The sequence below is a fragment of the Aethalodelphis obliquidens genome, unplaced genomic scaffold (assembly GCF_003676395.1).
Source record: "Aethalodelphis obliquidens isolate GAN/ISIS:26980383/991018 unplaced genomic scaffold, ASM367639v1 scaffold2, whole genome shotgun sequence".
Lineage (NCBI taxonomy): Eukaryota > Metazoa > Chordata > Mammalia > Artiodactyla > Delphinidae > Aethalodelphis > Aethalodelphis obliquidens.
The window spans coordinates 26,859,941-26,876,490 of NW_020837946.1; the positions used below are offsets into that span (position 1 = coordinate 26,859,941).

General features: G+C 38.7%; 1 protein-coding gene across 2 annotated transcripts in view; it reads right to left on the bottom strand.

Moving 5' to 3' along the window:
- Positions 1 to 8,305, bottom strand: part of UNC80 (unc-80 subunit of NALCN channel complex) — a 237,999-nt gene extending 229,694 nt beyond the window's left edge. For both annotated transcript variants that reach the window (XM_027122575.1, XM_027122582.1), the window contains exons 1-4: positions 8,214 to 8,305; positions 7,215 to 7,263; positions 4,371 to 4,527; positions 3,136 to 3,437 (exon numbers count right to left, since the gene is read on the bottom strand). In XM_027122575.1, coding sequence (XP_026978376.1) covers positions 3,136 to 3,437; positions 4,371 to 4,527; positions 7,215 to 7,263; positions 8,214 to 8,305 — 600 coding nt within the window. The remainder of the gene's footprint in view (positions 1 to 3,135; positions 3,438 to 4,370; positions 4,528 to 7,214; positions 7,264 to 8,213) is intronic.
- Between the last annotated feature and the right edge of the window lie 8,245 nt (positions 8,306 to 16,550).

The window sequence follows — 16,550 nt, forward strand, 5'->3', positions numbered from 1 at the left end:
GACAAATGCAAAGGAAGAATAGGGAGAAAAGGCTATTAAAAGTGCTGGTGAGGAGTTGACATGGGTACAGTACGGAGAAGGAAGGTAGGGCCTGATACCTGCAGGCAAATAAAAGATCTAGGTCAGTGGATCTCAATCAGGGGGCAATTCTCACCCATCCCCACCCCTTAAGGACATCTGGCAATGTCTAGAATCATTTGTGGTTGTAACAGTTCGGAGGAAGGAGGTACTACTGGCATCTAGTGGGTAGAAGCCAGAGACGTCAGTAAATATCCTACAAAGCACAGGACAAAGAATTATCTGGCCCCAAATGCCAATGGTGCCAAGATTGAGAAACCCTGATCAAGGGATTGTTCATTCCTCACTACACTGATAGAAGCAAAGCCCTTGCTCAGAGGAAAAAAGCGTTGTGGTGAAATGTATTGACTCATTAATATTTTTTGTTCCCTATGGCATCTAGAACAATATTTCTCTCACAGCAATAATAAAATGATAAAACAATAATGCTAGTTATAATAGCCAACAGTAATTGTTACAATACCATGTATTAATCGCCGTGCAGTGTTTCATAGGCATTGTTTTACTTCCTTATAAATACTCCAATCCCAGGCCATAGGTAAAACTTGGGGACGTTGAGCCAGCTTTCCTCACTGTCTGTGTGGTCTCCCCTGAAGGAAGATCTGGCTCCCCTTCTACTAATAATTCATGTCAACAGCAATAAAATGCCAACACTAAAAACTACCATTTGTTAATGCCTTTTTGTGTGTCAGGTTGAGCACTTTAATTTGTTTAATCCTCACAACGCTCCATAAAATTATTCTTATGTTCAATTTATACTTGAGAAAACTGAGGCTTAGAGAAGTTAATTGCTCGATGTCTTTCCTACATAGAATAGGAAGCAGCAAGCACTGGATTCTAACACAGGTCTATCTCTTTCCAAATCTTGGACTCTCAACATGTTTTCAAATAAAATTATAGCCATTCCAGCCACTCCTATACTTCCACATTTTTTTTTTTTTTTTTTGCAGTACACGGGCCTCTCACTGTTGTGGCCTCTCCCGTTGCGGAGCACAGGCTCCGGACGCACAGGCTCAGTGGCCATGGCTCACGGGCCCAGCCGCTCTGCGGCATGTGGGATCTTCCCGGACCGGGGCACAAACCCATGTCCCCTGCATCGGCAGGCGGACTCCCAACCACTGCGCCACCAGGGAAGCCCCTTCCATATTTTTCAATCCAGAGGATCTCTCTCTACAAATAGACATGTTGTAGGCTATCTTTTTTTTTTTTTTTTTTTTTAAAGGAGCTTTCTTTCTTGCCCTTTCTGTTTTGGGGACTATGTACATATGTATAATTGCTACTTTTAGCATCTGGATCAGCTTCTGATAATAACTTGGGTTTATTTAGTGACAGTCATTACATATTTATTGATTGCCTCATATATGCCAGACACTATTCTAGACACTATCAGATAGAGTTGTGACCTGGACGGCAGTGTCCCTTTGCTGGAGAACCTCTGTTCTGGTGGGGTTGATGGGCAACAAACATGTAAACAAACACATAAAATAATTTCAGGTACTGATAGGTGCTAAGAAGGAAACAACAAAAAATGTAGAGTCATGTCCTAGTGGCACTAAAGTAACCAGGGAAATACTTTGAGTTGGTGACATTTGAGTTGTGAGTAAATTGATGGAAAGAACATGGCCATGTGAAAATCTAGGGTGGAAGGTGGCAGTAAATGTTTTAGAAGGAAAAACCAGTGCAAAGTCCTGAAAGCAAAAACAAATGTGTTGAGTTTGAGGATAAGTCTCTGGGGAGCCTGCAACTTAGTGAACAAGAGAGAGGCCAGTGAGATGGAGGGAGATGAGGCCAGGTAGCGGGGCACGAGGCAGATCCTGTAGATCCCACAGGTCAGGGGGACCGTCTCAGTTAAAGTAATGCTTTCCATTAAGTGTAACCTTTATCAAAGACTTTTAAAAATAGAAAGTGTAATGCTTCTAAAGCATCAATTTAATTTAACAACATTTAATATCTTTTGATAATTCTGATAGACAATGTGGCCAGTGCATGTGAAGCATTTTGGGGATTTACAGGTAGTTTCAATTCTAGTCCTACCAGCCATGGAACAGAGTCAATCAGATTAAGATCCTAATATTCTATTAAAGAACAGTTGAGCATATTAATTCCTTCTTATCTCTTATCAGAGCACTTAGATGGAATATTGTAATTTATTCATTCACAGAAGTAACAAATAGTTCTTGATTTCTTTCCATGTACTTGATTTTTTTCTACATACTTTCCATGCATTATGTCTTCATATATATTCACCCTGTGTTTGAATACCCACGATTTTATGCAATGGAGGATCCGAGAGGTTAATATCAATAAGATGACACAGCTAGAAAGTGGTAGCACTATGATTTAAAATAATATTGTCTCTTTCAGATCCAAGGGGTACATGTATATAATTGTATTTTAATACAATTTGTTTCCATGTAATACTATGTTTTGTACTTTATGCATTTAAAAGTATTTTGAAAAGCAATTCTTAGATTGTATACCAAAATATCAAAAAGTCCACAGTAAAAACTTCTGTTCCAGATCTTGCATTATAATAGAAGTAGCTACAACATGCTGTAGAAATGCAAAGGAGATGGTGACTAAACCTACATGGGGAAGGTCAGAGGAAAAGCTTCATGGAAATGATGACACTAAAGTTGAAGTTTGAAGAACCATGAAAGGAACAGAGGAAGGAAAGGAGAGCGGAGCAAACAGCAAGGGCATATTCAGGGAATGGTTCACAGGGCTCCCAGAACTGGATCACGAGGTGGCCAGCAGGGATTGGCAGTTCATCAGTTAAGATAGGATTTAAGCCCCAGATCACAGTTGACTCTATATGCCATGTTTAATATATTGGGTATTATCTTGGGGCAGATGGAGAACCACTAAAGACTTTTGAGTAGGACAATTGTGGTTTTGAAATAACGTTCAATAGTTTAGTATAAAAACAAAGCCTTCCATGTCTTGGCTTGCTATAAGATCATACAAAGACATGGATGCCAAATACAGAAATATCATTTGAAGCAAACCCTCATCTGACTTCTAGTTCCCCTTAGCCCTCACCAGCTTTCCGCTTACCTTGATTCTGTGTACCAGAGGAGCAAAGAGAAACACAAAGAGCTCCACAGTAGCCATGGAGTTCTGGAAGATCTTCCATCGGTTGTTTTCTTCTTCATCATTGGAGTTGTTTTGGCAAGGCTGCCCTGGAGAGCCCTGGTTTTCAACCTGGTGGATGAAAGCACTGCTGCTGCCACCCCAGCTGGAGCCTCGGTCTGTGCCCCCAAAACGCTCGCTGTTGCAGTCCTGGGGGGCCTCCAGGAGCATCCAGTGCAGGGTATGAAGGAGCTTTGTCTCAGCGACACCCAGTTTATCCTGGTGGCCTGCATGGGACAACAACACAGCTAGGTTAAGGCAAACCCTGTGACCAGAACAACGGGTGTCAACCTTGGGTGTGGGAAGAACATCCTTGCTTTGTTCTGTGGCTTGATTTCCTGGGAGAAACTAGCATTTCTCTACACCCCTTACAGCCACTGCTGAAAGGGTTCACTCTTGCTTTGGGACTTTCTAACTGGCTGCAATCCCTGCAGAATGATATGTTGACACAGGGAAAGAAACTGCATGCGTCACATCTCTTCAGTCAGATACCCACATATATTTCCAACTAAGCAGCAGAGTAGTTAAGAGTATGGGCTTTGAGGATAACAGCTACTCCATTTTAGACAGTGTGATTAGGAAAGGCCCCTCTATAAAGGTAACATTTGAGCAGAGACCCAAATGAGGGGAAGGAACTGGATGGAGAAGATCTTGGGGCAGATGGCTAGGACATAATGCCATGTGGGAAAAGCAACCTGCAAAATAATCTAAACAAGAAAAATAATATGTATGTGCATGCATGCACACATACACATAATACCACGAAGTTGGGAAAAGATTTGGAGCGGAATATGACAAACTCATGAAGGTGGTTGCTTTAGGCGTTGGGAGGACAAAGGGACAACTCTGATTAGAACTCATCTTGAACAGGTGAGAGAGTCTTTAGCTTCTCTATAACATTCTAATGTTTAAAAGGAGAATACATTCACATATTCTTGTAAAGTTAAAAAGTTAAAACAAAGAGAGCTAGTTCCCTCATTGGTAAAATGGAGATAACAATGACACCAACGTGAGGGAGATTTTGTCAGAATTAAATGAGAATGTGTGCCCAGTGCCTGGAAAAATAGTCAGTTATACAGGTTGTTATTGTGAGTGTTATTATGAGTCACCATGAGTGAGGACAATGGTATGTCATGAAGAAGGAATGTAGCAGCACCAACCTAGCTTGTTTCTGTTTGACAGCAGGGTTGCAGTGCAGTGCAGGACATGAGGCAAAGCAGCTTGTACCAGTTCCCATCTGGAAATGCTCTGGATGGCTTCAGAGAGGGCTGGAGAGAGGCCATGCAGCTTGTTTTCTACCAACACTCGTTCAAAGGACTGTAGATACCAAAAAAAAAAAAAAAAAAAGTAAAATAAGAAATTAGAGATTCTGATGGGTGAAAAAATAGACAACATGGTACTGTATACCCAAAAAGATATGTATCACTAGACCAAATTCTTTAGCGTGCCCGCACATTGCATTTCATTGTATATGTTGACATGAAATGAGCCAGTGATAATTTCCTATTGTCTACCCATTTTCACGTTTTTGATCCAAAGTATATGGCTTGAATTATTACATGATTTTTATTTCCACCAAAATAAGCTCCTGTCAAAAAGAGTACAACAACACATTTAGCTGTATGAAGGTTTTGGACGTAATATTTTATAAAATGATCCTGGGTCATTGAAAGGAGCTATCACAACTGCAGACCAAGGTGAAATGTCTTTTGTGAAAGTGTCTTGAGGTACAGAATTTATGTGAATGGGCAACAAGTGTTAAATAAGATCCAACTGTTTCAAGAGATCTGATTTTGGGGTCTCTGAGTTATTCCATGTCCCTAGCAATGATGTGGCACAGGACACTCCCTACAGAATGCCTAAAACCATAAAGATTGTTCATCTAACTGTCGAATAAAGAGAGAAAAGGAGGGGAAGAAGAAAGGAGGGAGGGAGGAGGGAATAAGCCATTTTTGCTTTGGTGGTTTATTAAATCTTCTATCCTGGCCAGGGATACTTTCAGCAAGTGAAGCACCCCACCCCCAAGCCCCAGAACAAGTTGACCTACTGAGTTGTTTTTTCTCTTTGAAGGTGGAGGAGGATATCCCTATAAGGTGTTGGGGAAAGTGCAGCTACCAAATATCAGAATAAAGTTAATAAACATTTGACTTGTATGAACAGAACCTGCTTCCTACTTGATGTCCCAAATGATCTAGAGAGCTGTGTTCTCCCCCAAGTGGTCATAATACCAGTCCCAAGTGCTCAAGCTGTGTTATTGGAATTATTAGGATATCTGAGAAAAAATATGGCCTAATACAGAGATTCTCCAAAGAAAGCTATTTACCTTTGATTCAAGAAAAGAAAATACATTCACCTTCATAATGAAAGGCATGCTGAGGTTTGGCAAGGAGTTCAATCAGAGATGTAGTCTTTGGGGTTTTCTTAAAGAAACCAGATAAAGGCAGGTCCAAATACTTAAAAATTCCTCAGCCCTCAGGGATCTAAGTATTCATTAAGTAAAGGGTGAGTATGTTAGACATTAAAAGATTATAAAGAATTTATATAGTCTTGATGAATATACTTTCAGAGGATGAGTTATACATTTTATAATCTCAGGAAGCTTTAGATACTTAATGCCATTTTCTTCTTAAATGTTACTAATATAACTTTTTGTAATTTTAAACCTTGGCAATTGTTTTCTATACTTACATCACTCTCTATCTATCTGTATCTATGAATGGGACTTACTTGATATTGTGTGACAACATTAAAATGTCAGACATATCTTTGCCAAGAACAGAAAAGTCAGGGTTATTTTAAGCTAGTATAACTGCAAGCATGATTTGAGGAAGGCGCAGAGATTTCAGGTGCCAAATTACTTTAACTTGAGCTAAGTACAACAAATCCCATTAAAAGGTCCTTATTAAAAAGTTGGTTAGATTTAAAAAAATATCTGTGACAATTTTGAAGGGCATGAAATGCAACAAAAAAATTCTTATTTGAGCGTGTGCTGTGCACGTATGTGTGTGTATGGGGAGAGGTGTTTGACTTTCCAGTTGGCTTCCATAATAGTGTGTGGCCCTAACACATTTCAGAGCTCCTTACTAGAAGGTCATTTATCATCTATCAAGTCATTTGCAAATATCATGGCAATATCCAAATGGGTAGGTTTCCACTTTTAGGTTATAATATATGCAATGTAAAGACCTTTATGTGAGCTCCAAGTTTTAATGAAGTCTTTGAAAAGCCCATTTTAATTTTGTTTCATGTTTTTGTGTCTTCTCAATTTGTAAAAAGACAATCTGTAAGTCATGGGATTCCCTCAGAATCTCAGGACAAGTGCACTGTATTTTGCATAAATGTTAATAGCATTATTTTCATAATTATTTCATATCATCCATTTCAGGCTTGCACAAAAAATGGAAGACATAAAAGTTCAGAATTGCATATTACTTTGAGTAGGTCATAGGCTCTCATTTTATGAGCTTCCACTATATAACAGTTTTGATTTTGTTGATTAAGGATTTGACTTATTATACTTGTCCTCATTCTGTTATCTTTCCACACTCTCTTCTACTGCTCTACCCCTCCCCACTTAGGGCCTTTAGACTTGCTTTCCCTCTGCTCTGCCCTCAGCTATTTCTCCCTCCCTTCCTTCAAATCTTTGTCCAAGGGTCACATTAGCAGGCAAACCTTATCTATCCTCTACTTCTAACATGAAACCTCCACCCTAGGGCTCCTTAATGACCTTTCTTGCTTAATTTTTCTCCATAGCGCATATCACCACCTGGCTGGCTATGTATTTTACTCATTTATGAGTGGCCTATCCCCCTCCCAGTAGAATGCAAACTCTATATTTGTTTTGATTATTGCTCTATCTCATCATCTAGAACTGTGCCTGGCACATAGTAGGTGCTCAATAATATTTGCTGAGTGAATTAATATATACAGTACAATTTAAATTCTTTCTTTCAAATTACCACACAGTATATGCAAATAGTCATTAAATGGTGAATATCACATACCACACAAGAGGCTTCATATTGCTTCCCCAGTTTAGGCCTCAAAAATGCACTGAAAAATTAATAGAAATAATCGTTTTAAACGCAAGTAAAATTATTATTAGAGCATCCTTATGACATATTTTCAACGAATAAGACATAGTGCTATGAAACAAATTTCACGCCTCCCTATGGCTTGCTAAAGGGCGGGTATTAAACAGCTGACGACATTTGCTTTTATGTGTGTGATTACATACATGAAAAAGCTGTGGATTTCTACGTTTTCTGTATCCAGTCTTATTCTGAAGACTTCTTACCTAATCGGATTCTAAATCACCAATGGTCAGAAGCGTTGCATTACTCATGTGTACCGTCATTTCAAAAACTGAAAACTGAACACAGTTTGTGGCATATGATTTTCAGAATCTAATTTCTTATCTGATAAATCTCTAAAATAATAATAATTAATAATAATAATGGAAACCTTGTTTCCTGTTCATGGAAATAGGTTTCAGGTTTTTCCAAGAAAAAAAAAATTTATTAAAAATGATTCTTCTCAGAGGCTTTAACCAGGAAGATTACACTAGCTGAATCCGAGCAAAAATGGTTAACAAGTGGGCATAGCAGACATTCAACAAACAGGAGCTGGAAAAACAACAGGTCACCGGGCTGGAATTACAGCAGGAGATGGAGGGGGAATTGGACACAGGAGCACAACCAGTCATAATTATCTTCCCTAATTCCCCGCCCCCTCTCCCTAGGCTCTCTGCCCTCTCATCCCCTAAATAATGTATATATTTATTCTACAGCTGCCAACCTGCTTGCCGTCAAACTTCACTGAAATATTTTTTAAATGCGTGTTTTTACGCGGGTGCAGAAGGCTCGATTTCCAGCCCCAGAGAGGGAGCTGCAGGCTGTGGCGCGGCCTCAGCAGCAGCGGCAGCGGCGACGACGACGACCCAGGCGGCCCCAGGAGCGCTCCCAGCCCAGGGCGGCCCACGGTGCGCCCTCTGCGCCCCTCACCTGGTTTGCCGCCACAGGAAGGTCTGGATGGGCAAGGGGATGCCGCGGCCGCTGTCTTGCTCTTGGCCCTCGGAGCTCTTCCTCTTCACCATGATGGTGGCTCCTGGGAGTTCCACTGCAGGACCCAGCGCTGGCTCCTCGCTAGCCGCCGCCGCTTCCTCCCGCTGCTCTCCCCAACTCTCATCCCCTCCTTCCCTGAGGCAGAGCAGACGCTCTCCGCCCTGATCCCCCGTCCCTCTCCCCTTCCCCAGCCCCTCCCCGCGCGTGGAACATGGCTGCGGGAGGAGGGGAGGGCTGGAGGAACCGAGGAGCGAGGACGGAGGCGCTCGGAGAAGCTGTCCGCCTCGCCGCCCCCGCGCCCTCTCCTTGCTTTCAGAACCTCCCACTGTGGACAGCGGCCCGCGCCGGACAGGGGTCAGGTTGCGCAGCAGTGGGACGGCCAAAAGGGTCCCAGCTCGACACCGCGCAGCAGGTCCCCTGCGTGGCCTCTTTAGCCCCCAGAATTCGGCTTCCTCCCCTTGGAGCTGCACCCCAGGAGTGTCCCCTGTCCTGCTTCCCAACCTTGGCAGCTGAAGAACTGTCACGTTCCAGGGAGGAGGAGCTTTGAAGAACCGCAGAGCAGTCGCTATAACCCTGGCATCCTTCGTACCTCCGGCAAGGAGGTCAGGAGTCCACCCTCGGGATTCAGCAGAAGGAGCACTTGAAAATTATTAGAAGTCTAAACCAGGAAGGAAGCAAGTTTGGCAAAACAGAAAGCTTGAAAGTTCTCTGATGTGAGAATTTATTGTAAAAGGGTAACCACAAGAAAGTAACCATGCTTGTTTCGCCAAAGCAGAAATATTGCCAAACTAACCAGTTGTATCAGTTAATTACAACTTGAGAAAGAACATTGATATTCATGTTCATTCCATTGATATCTGCCATTTTACTTGAGTTGTCATAGTCAAAGCCCTGTACTATAGTTTATAAGTAGATTATTGTTAGATGTTTTATCTGGCAGTAAAACAAGTAGGGGGTGGGGTCAACAGTGAAGCAGTGTGAGTAAAAAACCATTGCTGTGGATCCAAATACTTGCAAATGAACATAGTCATACACCATGTTGAGCAAAGGTATTGGTGTGATCCACAAAATGGAGAATCAGACACCCCAGGGCCTAATCTCAACAGATAGAAATATCTTCTATTAACTACATGTGTGTCTATACCATATAGAGACAACTATATGGTATGTATTGGTATTTTCAGTCACAGAAATAAATTCTTCGTTTAATTTCTTAAAGTTTTTTTTTCCTTTTTAACCATTGGACAAAGAATCTTATAATTAGTATCAGCAGCTCTGTGAGGAGGAAAAAAGATAACAATGATGTTTTATAACATCAGTGAGTAAGTTCATTTCTCAGAATTATGTGATGGTCATGTTTTTTTCAGTTATTCATAGATACTTTCCATTGCTTAAGATTATAAATATCTAGGGCTAGGACATACAAAGGAAACTTAGAGACAGTCCACTCCTATTTCCAAATTGTACTGATAAGGGTGATGAGGCCTAGGGTTATGAAGTGACTTCCTAGCTGGTTAATGGTTAGGACCCAAAGGAGAAGCAAGTCCTTATGATTCTCATCACAGAGCTCTTTTCTTTTATAGGCTATATGGTAAATAGGTTTTCTCTCTCACGCCAACTCAGATCAATTGGTAGGGCCTGGCTGTTGAGAAAGACTGTGGAGATAAGGCCCGGGTACTTCAAGAAAAGACTGCTGTTATTAATTAGTGCTGTCTGCTATGTGAACAGCATAGGGGAAATTACACACATTTGTTACTTCTCAAAGGTATTCTTTATACATGATCTTTGAGCCTAACTTTCAATATTTCTTCTGCCTCGCTTGTAGCTGCCATCACTCACAATGTTACTGAATGTCGTCAAAGATATTCTACCCTGAGAGGTAATATGTCTCAGTGTACCAGACTTAGATTTGAACATTGGGAAATGTGTCATTTTTAGTTTGGATCTTCATTGAGTTTTCTTGAGCTGTTTCTCATTTCTCATGTTGCTAAATGTCTTGGGCTTCTGCATTATTATGATGTGACCTGTCTGACTAGGATCTCAAAGCTGCCAGGGCAGGGCTAAAGCTCTGAGTACAGGCTGACTCCAGTTTTGCTTCTCTTGAAGTCATCTTTAATATGAATCTTGAAACAAAGAAAGATAGATTCTAAATAGTTTATTCATATTTACTGAGTCCATTTTATATGCCAAGCACTAATCTATATAGATTCCTGCCCATAAGAAACTCACTGTATTGAAGGGAAGACAGATAGGTAAAGAAAAGGGTACAATGGGAGACATGATACAAATTTACTTATGAACAAAGGGACAAGGCAGAAAATGTGGGCAAGAATCAGACGGAGAAAGATTTTGTATGGCAGGCTACAAAGTTTGGATAGGAAGATTTTAAGCAGGGCAATAAACACTTCATTTCCATTCAAAAGTGACTGATATGACTGGAATGTAGAGGTTATTTGAAATAGGCAAGAGTTGTGTGTGGGAACCTAAGTCTGGAGATTAGAAAAATATCCTATGAGATCCTGAACTAAGGACAGGACAACAGAGCTCGAGATAAGGAGATGAGTTTGAGTGGACTTGCAGAGGCAGAATAGATAGGACTTGATAACAAAGTGGGCATGGGGAAAGAAAAATAGCACAGTGGTTAAAAGCTTAGGTGTTGAGCCAGACAGTTTTGACTCTAGCCCTACCTCATATTAGATATAACAACCTGGGAAAGGTTCTTCACTATGGTTTTCAAGTAATTGTATTGATACTTTCTCCATAGAGATGTTGTGAAGATTAACGTTAATACTTGTAAAGAATTTAAGAGAGTCCCTGATCTATACTAAGCCTTCAGTAAATATCAGCTGAAGCTCTAAATTTTCTATTTTGAGCAACTGAGTAATGATGATCTCATTCAAAGAGAGAAAAAGTTGGCAAGGAGAATCATGTTCTTATTTTATTAGTGTGTATGGGAGAATTAATTAGTTTTCCTTGAGTAGCTATTGGAAATTCCAATGGATACCACGAAGAGGCAGCTAGAAATATGGATGTGGAGCCCAGAAGGGCTAACGGGGTAGGATAGATTGATTAACACTGTATAAAAGATAGTGAAACCATGGAAGTAGATAAAGTAATTCAGGTGAACATATGGAAAGAGAAAAAAAGAGCCCAATTTGGAAGTATAGGGGAAAACAACTTTAGTCTTTTGTCACCAAAGATGTTTTTAGGAGGTGACAGCATAGGATAGGATAGAGGGGTAGGCAAAATTCTAAGATGGCCCCCAAGATTCCTGCCCCTTGCTAAACATACACATCTTCTCCAAGTTATTAATAAAACCCATACTAACCTAGGTGCTGCGGTGAAACAATTTATATAAACTTTAAGATTTTTTTAAATTATTAATAGACTTTATTTCTGAGGGCAGTTGTGGTTTAAAGAAAGAATACACAGACAGTTCTCATATATTCTCTCTTTTCCAGCCCACAATTTCTCCTTTTAACAACTTGCGTTGGTATGGTACATTTGTTATTATTGATGAGCCAATCTGATACATTATTAACTAAATCCATAGTTTACATTAGTGTTTACTCTTTATGTTGTAGAGTTGTATAGGTTTTTCCAAATAATGTCATTTATCCATCATTATGATATACAGAGTAGTTTCATGCTTTAAAAATTTTCTCTGCTCCACCTAATTCCTCCCTGCTCCTCTCCAGCTCCTGGCAACCACTAATCTTTTCACTGTCTCTATAGTTTTACCTTTCTCAGAATGCAATATAGTTGGAATAATACAGTACGTAGTTTTTTCAGACTGGCTTCTTTCACTTAGCATTTAAGTTTCCTTCATGTCTTTTTGTAACTTGATAGCTTATTTCTTTTTATTGCTAAGTAATATTCCATTTGTATGGCTGTACCACATGACAGTTTATTTATTTATTTATAAATAAATACCAGTTTATTTATCCATTCATCTTTTTTTTTTTTTTTTGGCCATGCTGCATGGCTTGTGGGATCTTAGTCACCCCACCAGGGTTTAAACCTGGGTGCTTGGCAGTGAAAGCATGGAGTCCTAACCACTGAACCACCAGGGAATTCCCTATCCATTCGTCTATTGAAGGTTGGTTGCTTCCAATACTTGGCAATTATGAGTAAAGATGCTACAAACATTTTGTGCGCAGGTTTTTGTGTAGATGTAAGTTTTCAACACATTTGGTAAAATACCTAGGAGTGCAATTGCTGGACGATTTTTAAAGACTGATTAGCTTTGTAAGAAACTGTTAAACTGTCATCCAAAGTGTCTGTACCATGGAATGTTTTTTTTAAATAAGAGATTTGGACATATTTATGGGCCAGAATTAAAGGGTCATTTTAGAAGGAAATGTTGAGCATATTTAAGAGAGAGAATAATTAATTAACCAGATTCTGGAGCACAGCTGGATTTATCATTCTTTGGTGGAAAAATAATTCCTAGGATGGGAGATAAAAAGGAAGAATGGTAGAGTCTAAGTTAGAAGGAAAAGAAGAAGAATGAGAATATGAGAGTGTTCAGGCTTGATGGCCTATGTAAGCTCTGTAGTAATCAATAAGGTCATTTTTAATGAGTGATATTTAATAGATAAAAGTAGGGTATTTGTCAGAAAAATATTAATAGCAGGTAGCATATATTGAGTACTCGTTATATGTCAAGGTCTGTTTTAAGTGTATCAATCAATTGATCCAAAAAACTCTGCTGTCAAAACTTAAAGTAGAGAAAACTGAGCCACAGAAAGGTTACATAACCTGCCTGAGGTTACACAGTGAGTGCTAAAAGAAACTGTGAAGTCTGGCTTCAAAGTTATACCCTAACTTTCTATTACAATACTGAGTATTGTGAAGTTTTGAGGGTTTGGAAGAAGTGCTATGAATCATGTAAATGAGAGCTACTTAAGGACATACGAAAGAACTTCTCTGTTAATGATAGAAGATGAAGAAGAGCTAATGGTCCTTTCCATTTCCAAATCCCCTTAAGGCAATGAGTCATATGGAGGTGGAAAAAAATCTATAATAAGCACTGTAAAGATCTGTTTTCAAAATAACATTTTAGTGGAGAATTAAGATTACCATGATGGTTCACTTCTCATACCTCACTGAAAACCTCCAAATACTTTTTGCCTTTGGGAAAGAAACCTGCCTTCCCTAAATGCTTTCCTCTACACTGTCTTCTTTAATACATTTCTCTTTCAATTCAGATGAACACTGTTGGAGGAAAGCTAAGAACTGAGTTAATCTGTCAATCATAGCACCAGGGTTAATAAACCAGTCCATGATAATCACTGCATATTATTATCTCACTGTGCAACACATTGAATTGGATGTGGAGCTTTCCCAATGATGGCACTCAGTGATGGAGTAGCTTTGGGTCAGAAGAGGAAACTGGCTACTGGGCTTTAGGAAGCATGTGAAAGGAAACTGCAAGAAGATCCACACAGATGTAGCTAAATATATGTCAGCTTTGAAAGTTATCCTCTCTTTTAAATGGAAGGGTGAATTTTGATAGTGGCCAGGAGCCAAGTTGCCAGATGACTATATAAATAAACATTCTTTGCAAATAAACTGAGCAGAGGAGAACTCTGTTTGGATTTTGGAAAAGATTGCTTTAGTAAGCAGAATCCAGAATGCTGTGTTAGTATATGAAGAGTTTGTAGTAATATAAACACTCATAGTAATTAATAAAAACAGTTTTGGCAAGAGCCCACTGTTACTCTACAGCAACCCACTAGAATTTGAAGATGAAGCATGATTGCTGTTGTCATGTGTCTATCAGTCAAAGTGTACAATGAAAACATTGACGCTGTAGTTTTGGAGTTTGAGGGGAGAGGCCACACCCATTATGCAGGAGTGGATATATCCCATGTGTCTTGGGTATCCTTAGCCCAAATAGCTGATATCTCTAAGGAAAGCAGTCTCAGTGGTCCCTCAGTGAGAAGAACAAAGCTCCAAATCCCAAGTCCATACTCATCTGAGCTCCTTACTCTGGTTTGCAAGGTTCTCCATGATTGATTTCATTACATACAACTCTTACCACTCTACTTTGCTCTAGATACTGTCTTCCTCCAAATCTTTACAAGGCTGGTACCTTTTCACCATTCAGGTCTCAGTCCAAATATAACCTTGTCATATAAGACTGTTTATTAACCTGCCTGAAATTCTCTTCCCTATCCTGTTCCAGAAATGTTATTATTTCCCCCTGTTTTTTACTTCATAAAATTTATCATTCTCTAATATATTTACTTGTTTTAATATTTGTTCAGTCTAGAGAATAGCAAGAGAATCTATAATATATTCAAGAATAAATCTAACAAAACATTTAATACCATTGTGGAAACAACACCATAAATTGTTTAAATTCATAGAGACTGGCAAAAATACCATGTTCCTAGGTATGGAGAGTCATTTTCTTAAAGATATCTTGCATTTAATCAACAAACTATTAGGATCCATAATATATTAAGATTTATTGCAAAATCAATAAGCAAAGACAAAAAATTTGAAAAATGAGAATATGCTCATATCTCATCAGTGGTCCCAATAGTCAATATGCTCAGTCTCATGAATAACCTGGAAAATGTAAATAAAAACAATTTTATTTCTCTCCAAATCCATAAAGTTAAAAAACTTTAAAAGTCTGATAACTTTTAGCTAATGCAATGAAACAAAAAAAGGAAATAAAATGTATATACATTGAGAAGGAAGAAAATAATAAAATTTTGTTTGCAAATGACATGATCATCTGTAGAGAAATTTCAAAAGAATTGACAAAAAAAAAAAACTCCTCTGGAAAAAGTGATTACAGCAAGGCTGCAGGATGCAAGGTCAATATACAAAAGTCAATCACTTCCCTATACACTAGCAATGAGCAAGTGGAATTTGAAATTAAAAACACAATACCAAGTATGTTAACACCCCTCAAAATGAAATACTCAGGTATAAATCTGAAAGAATATGTACAAGAACTATATGAAAAAAAGTACAAAACTCTAATAAATGAAATCAAAGAGAAACTAAAAAATGGAGAGATATTCCATATTCAGGGATAGGAAGACTCAACATTATCAGGACATCTGTTCTTCCCAAATTGATCTACAGATTCAATGCAATCCCAATAAAAACATGAGCAAGTTATTTTATGGATAGTGACAACCTGAATTTAAAGTTTGTATGGAGACCCACAATAGCCATCACAATATTAAAGAGAAACAAAGTTGGAGGACTGACACAACACAACTTTAAGACTTACTATAAAGCTACAGTAATCAAGACAATGTGGTATTGGAGAAACAACAAATAGATCAATGGAACAGAATAAAGATCGTAGAAATAGACCCTCATAAATTTAGTCATTGATCTTTGAAAAGGAGTAAAGTCAATACAAGGAGCAAAGATAATTTCTTCAGCAAATGGACTTCCACATGCAAAGAAATGAATCTTGATACAGACCTTATGTCTTTTAAAAAAATTAGTTCAAAATGGATCAAAGATCTAAATGTAAAACACAAAAGTATAAAACTCTTAGAAAATAACATAGAGGAAAACATTGATAACCGGTAGTATAGCAATAAAACCCATTTTTTTTGTGTGGCATAAAATGATGTTTTAGATAAAACACCAAAGGCACAATCCATGAAAGAAATAAGCTGGACTTCATCAAAAGTAAAAACTTCTGCTCTGTGAAATGCAATGTCAAGAGAATGAGAAGATGAGTCACAAACTGGAAGGATATATTTGCAAAAGACACATCTGATAGAGGACTGTTATCCAAAACATACAAAGAACTGTCAAAATTCAACAATAAGACAACAAACAACCCCATTTAAAAATGTGCCAACGACCTTAACAGAACCTCTCCAAAAAGACAGACAGATGTCAAATAATATATTAAAAGATGTTTCACATCATATGTCATCACAGAAATGCAAATTAAAATATCACTACACATCTTAATAGGCCCAGGCCCAGAACACCGGCAACATTAAATGCTGGTGAGGATATAGAGCAACAGAAACATGATACATTGCTGGTGGGAATGCAAAATGATACAGCCACTTTGGAAGACAGATTGGCAATTTCTTAGAAAATGAAATATATTCTTACCATAAGATTCAGCAGCCACACTCCTTGGTATTTAACACAAATGAAATGAAAATTTGTGCCCACACAAAAATCTGCATGTAGATAATTTTGGCAGTTTTGTTCATAATTTCCAAAACCTGGAAGCAACTGAGTTATCTTTCAATAGGTGAATGGATAAATAAACTG